Source organism: Scomber japonicus, chromosome 12 (genome assembly GCF_027409825.1).
Source record: "Scomber japonicus isolate fScoJap1 chromosome 12, fScoJap1.pri, whole genome shotgun sequence".
Classification (NCBI taxonomy): domain Eukaryota; kingdom Metazoa; phylum Chordata; class Actinopteri; order Scombriformes; family Scombridae; genus Scomber; species Scomber japonicus.
This window is the reverse complement of record NC_070589.1, coordinates 26,730,986-26,735,946: the sequence shown is the minus strand read 5'-3', so window position 1 is coordinate 26,735,946 and position 4,961 is coordinate 26,730,986. Positions and strand designations below refer to the sequence as shown.

Below are 4,961 nucleotides of genomic sequence, written 5' to 3'. Positions count from 1 at the left end.
TGCAATTGTAAAAACAAAGTCATTGTTCATCGTTGTAACCTTGGAGACACTGGTTATCCTCTCACACATGGAGGAAGGAGGAGTATCATGAGATTGATCACAGCTGCTGCAGTCAAGTAAGTGTTGTATCAGGTTAAAAAACTTCCTTATCTATACTTCACATCTTCATCAGATCTGTAGTGATTGAAAGAATTGAGACTATGAATACAAAAGAACGAAAAAAAGAGTGTTTCTACTTCCCGTATTAGGGAAATATTTCAGAAAATACTCATTTATTACAAAGAGTTAGATGAGAAGATGAATGCTACACTTATCTGTTAAATATAAACCTTTAGTAAAGCTAGGAGACAGGTTAGCTTAGCATAAAGACTGAAAGCAGGGGGGAAACCGCTAGCTAGCCTCACTCTGTAAAGATTAAAAAAACATAACCAGCATGTGTAAAACTCACAAATTAACATTTTATATCGTATACAAAAGCTGAAATGTAAAAACCTTAGAATGTGCCTACTTTAAAGATGCAAGTAGGCACATTTTTTAACCATTTGGAGAGAGCGAGGCTAGCTGTTTCCCCTTGTTTCCAATCTGTATGCTAAGCTAAAGCTAAGCTAACCATCTCCTGGCTGTAGATTCATATTTAGCATAAAGAGTGGTTTCTAACTTCTCATTTCACTCTCTGCAATGAAGTTAAGAAGATCTTGGTTTCCCAGCATGCTGTGCGAAGCATGTGGGGATTGATCGGAGGTGGCTCTGGATGAAAAGTAAAGACATGTTTAAAAAGTATTGTCAGATAAGGAGGAGATCCTGTCTGAGCTGTAAACATCTGTACGGTAAATGCTAAGATGAGAAGAGTCAATGCTTTCATTTCCTGTCTCTCTTAGTCTAAAACAAACATTTGCAAAAGAGTTTTCTCATAGTTTACATTAGATAAATGTACGTGTGACCAAACTTGGACGACTCCTTGTTCCAACAGTATTACAAAAACACAGAATTTAAGTCTTTGTGTAACAAGGGATGTTACACGTGAGCTCAGGCTCATTCTCTAAGTGCTGTGGTTGTGTTTTCATAATGATTTCTCCGTTATCTTTCCTTTAGAAGACAGAAAATTGGTTAAAAGATCAAGTTTTTGAGTGTGTTTAGATACAGATCTGGGTTGATCCATTTTTACTGTGAACATAAAAATGAAAACTGGTAACTGGTCTGCATTGATGAGTAACACTCCAACTTTTTCTTCTGCACGCTGACTCGCATCGACCTGCCAAATATTAAATGGCAAATTCTGAGTACAACATTTAAAAGTGAACGTTCAGCTATGTCACAGAGGCTGAACGTCCCATCAGGTTTTTTTTAATAAATCTCTTAAATTGCTGGATTTAAAAACAGTTTAAAATCCAATCTGTGTCAAAGTTAGGATTCATATAAAAAGAAAAAAAAGGAGTGTACAGTAAAATCAGTCGGCTACATCACTTTTCTGTCACGCTGAAGTAAAAAAAAAGTAATTTGTTAATTCATCTAAACATAAATGTCACAGAACTATTCCTCGTATCCGTAAAAATCTCATGAATCAAACTGAATTTTGGGCTAAAACCTCTTTGTGAGTCCGCTGGTGAGTGCGAAGGTTACTCCTCTGAGAAAAACACTTGCCGCACGTGTCGCACGTGTACGGTTTCTCCCCCGTGTGAATTCGCTGGTGAATCTCCAGATGGCTGACACGATCAAAGCTTTTCCCACAGAATGGACAAATGAACCACTTCTCCTTTATGTGGCGACTCGCTATCGTTTTATGCAACTCAGGGTCGTTTAAGAGGAAGAATCTGTTGTCTGGGTTAAAGGCGGACATGTTTTTAGTCTGTAGTTGTTTCTCTGAGAGGAATCTGATGGACACGCCTCCCTCTGGGTGATTTATTGCTTCTATAGGTTGACTTGGCTGAGCTTGGCTGAAAGTCACAGGAGCCCTCGGTTTACTTGGTGCACCTTGTCCGTTCTCCCTCGTAAACCTGTCAGTGTGCATCGTCTCCGCTGAGTTGTCTAAAATGTCCAAAGCATTCTGAATGAACAGGATTTCCGAGTCCATGTTTTGTGACAGCTGCTGTGGTTCGAAAAAGCAGTCCGAGTCGTCGGCGGTGTCGCTGTCCCCGACTGAAACAGACGACCACTGCTGGCTCTCGTGTTCCTCTGCAGCTTCGGCGGGTTGCTGGTGGTTCAGCTCCATCTCATGTTGAGCGGCTCCGTCAGTAATGCTCTGCTCACAGTCCATTATCTGCTCCACGATCTGAACGTCGTCCTCATCCTCCAGTTTCACTATTAGATCTTCGTCGTCTCTGCTGTCACTTTCACAGAAGTCAGACTTGAGCTGCTCGTTCTGTTTCTCCTCTGATGGAGCAGGTGGAGACGTTGTTCTGTGATTGGCTGCGGTGTCCGTCTTCTCTCTGACGCTCTGCTCGGAAGATAACGTCTGGACTGAATCTATGACGGGTCCTGAAATGACAGAGCAGGTTCATTTTGATTGATGCACCAGAAATTCAGGTAGTGTCTACTATAATTTACAAAGGCAGTATTATGAGTGATGTAGTATGCAGTATTACAGTAAAAGTAGTGATATATTATTATATATGACATCATTAGATTATTAATAGTGAAGCATCAGTGTTAGAGCAGCATGTTACTGTTGTAGCTGCTGGAGGTGGAGCTAGTTTACACTACTTTATATACAGTTAGCTAGTTTACACTATTTTATATACAGTTAGCTAGTTTACAGTACTTTATATACAGTTAGCTAGTTTATACTACTTTATATACAGTTAGCTAGTTTACACTACTTTATATACATTTAGCTAGTTTACACTATTTTATATACAGTTAGCTAGTTTACACTACTTTATATACAGTTAGCTAGTTTACACTACTTTATATACAGTTAGCTAGTTTATACTACTTTATATACAGTTAGCTAGTTTACATTACTTTATATACAGTTAGCTAGTTTATACTACTTTATATACAGTTAGCTAGTTTACACTACTTTATATACAGTTAGCTAGTTTACACTACTTTATATACAGTTAGCTAGTTTACACTACTTTATATACAGTTAGCTAGTTTATACTACTTTATATACAGTTAGCTAGTTTACACTACTTTATATACAGTTAGCTAGTTTACACTACTTTATATACAGTTAGCTAGTTTACACTACTTTTTATACAGTTAGCTAGTTTACACTACTTTTTATACAGTTAGCTAGTTTACACTACTTTATATACAGTTAGCTAGTTTATTCCAGTGGTTCCCAACCTAGGGGTGGGGCCCCTCCAAAGGGTCACAGGATAAATGTGAGGGATCATGTGATGATTAATGTTTTTGGACTTTTTCTCTAATCTTTGATGTTTACTGAAATATTGGATCATTTGAACATTTATTGAAATGAAACCATGTGAGAAGTTTAGATTAAATCACTATTTTGGTGGAGCTGTTAACAACTCACTGATTTCACCTTTTAACAATGTGTTGCACTTTAAAAGCTTGTTATATTATCCAGTGTGTCAAATATTCATCTGAAAAGTAAGTAAAGCTGTCAAATACATGTAGTGGAGTGGAAAGTATAAAGTAGCATCAAATGTTAACACTCAAGTAAAGCACAAGTACCTCAAAATTAAACTTAGATACAATACTTGAGTAAATGTGCTTAGTTACTTTCCACCATTGCTTGCAGCTTTATACTCTATACTTAATACTCTAATAATACATTGTTTAATCTCTAGAATAAAGCTTTGTTCGTTGTATTGTCTATATACACAGTCCTATGAATTAAACACATTATAAAACACATTACTGATATGTTATTATTATTATGTTATGTGTTATTTCGTGTCTCCTCAGCAGCGATCCTTACCATCACCAGTAGGGGGCAGCATCCTGCTCTGCTGCTCTCTCCTGGATGAAGATGGTGAGGACACATTTGCAGCCTGAGTCTGAGTCAGCTGCTCGTTTTCCAGCAACATCAACTTTCTGTTCAGAGCTTCAATCTCACTCTCTCTCCGGCGTAGCTCGACCTGGACGAGCGTGAAGCTGTCCTCCCATATTTTACTGATCTCCAACACGGCAGCTTGAGCTAACATCTCCATGATCGAGGCTAACTTGGTCTGGAAAGCCACACAACTGGCCATTTTTAAAAACAAAAGCCCGGATCAATCAGCACCCCTCCTCTGCAGACCTTAAAGTGGCTCTATATGTGGGGATGATCACACAAGAGCTGAGATCTGTCTGCCGGAGTTGACATTACAGGAGAAAACATGGAAGTGTAACACAATAGTAACAGGAAACACTGGCGACCACGTGACTGAAGACATACGGCGATGACAGTGGGACAAAATGCATCAGCTCAATAACTGAATAACTATAATAAACTATTATTAGCAGGGTTGGGAAGGTTGATTTGAAAATGTAATAGATTACAGAGTACTAGTTACTTTATTTAAAATGTAATAAGTAATGTAACTATTTCGATTACTTAATTAAAGTAATATAACGTATATTTGATTACTTTTTTAATTTTCTAACCAATGTTTTCAGTGTTTAGGGTAAGTGTTAAGCACAAGATTTCATCATTTAAAAATCTTATCTAATCTTATTGTAAAGTTAAATAGATATAGATAGATCTGGTTGAGCATGTTAGTGTCTCTGCTCCATGTTAAGCTCAGTGAGTGTGATGGTATTTATTGTTTATCTAATATCAATAAATCCATTTACACTGAGTTAAGTTGTCTAACTTATTTATTTGTTATGTATAATTAACTAAAAGTAATGCAGCTCTGTAATAAATCCTTATTTTATGTAGATTATGATGTTCAGTGTGTTTATAAGCAGGGTTGGGAAGCTTACTTTAGAAATGTAATAAGTTACAAATAACTAGTTACCTTATTTAAAATGTAATAAGTAATGCAACTATTTAAATTACTTAATTT

General features: G+C 37.0%; 1 protein-coding gene across 1 annotated transcript; it reads right to left on the bottom strand.

Moving 5' to 3' along the window:
* Positions 1–1,403: 1,403 nt before the first annotated feature.
* LOC128368720 (zinc finger protein 232) lies at positions 1,404–4,160 on the bottom strand. Its single transcript, XM_053329582.1, has 2 exons — positions 3,890–4,160; positions 1,404–2,475 (listed from the first exon to the last, which is right to left on the bottom strand). The coding sequence occupies exons 1-2, from the start codon at positions 4,119–4,121 to the stop codon at positions 1,562–1,564; spliced, it is 1,146 nt and encodes a 381-aa protein (XP_053185557.1). The 5' UTR covers positions 4,122–4,160; the 3' UTR covers positions 1,404–1,561.
* Positions 4,161–4,961: the final 801 nt, after the last annotated feature.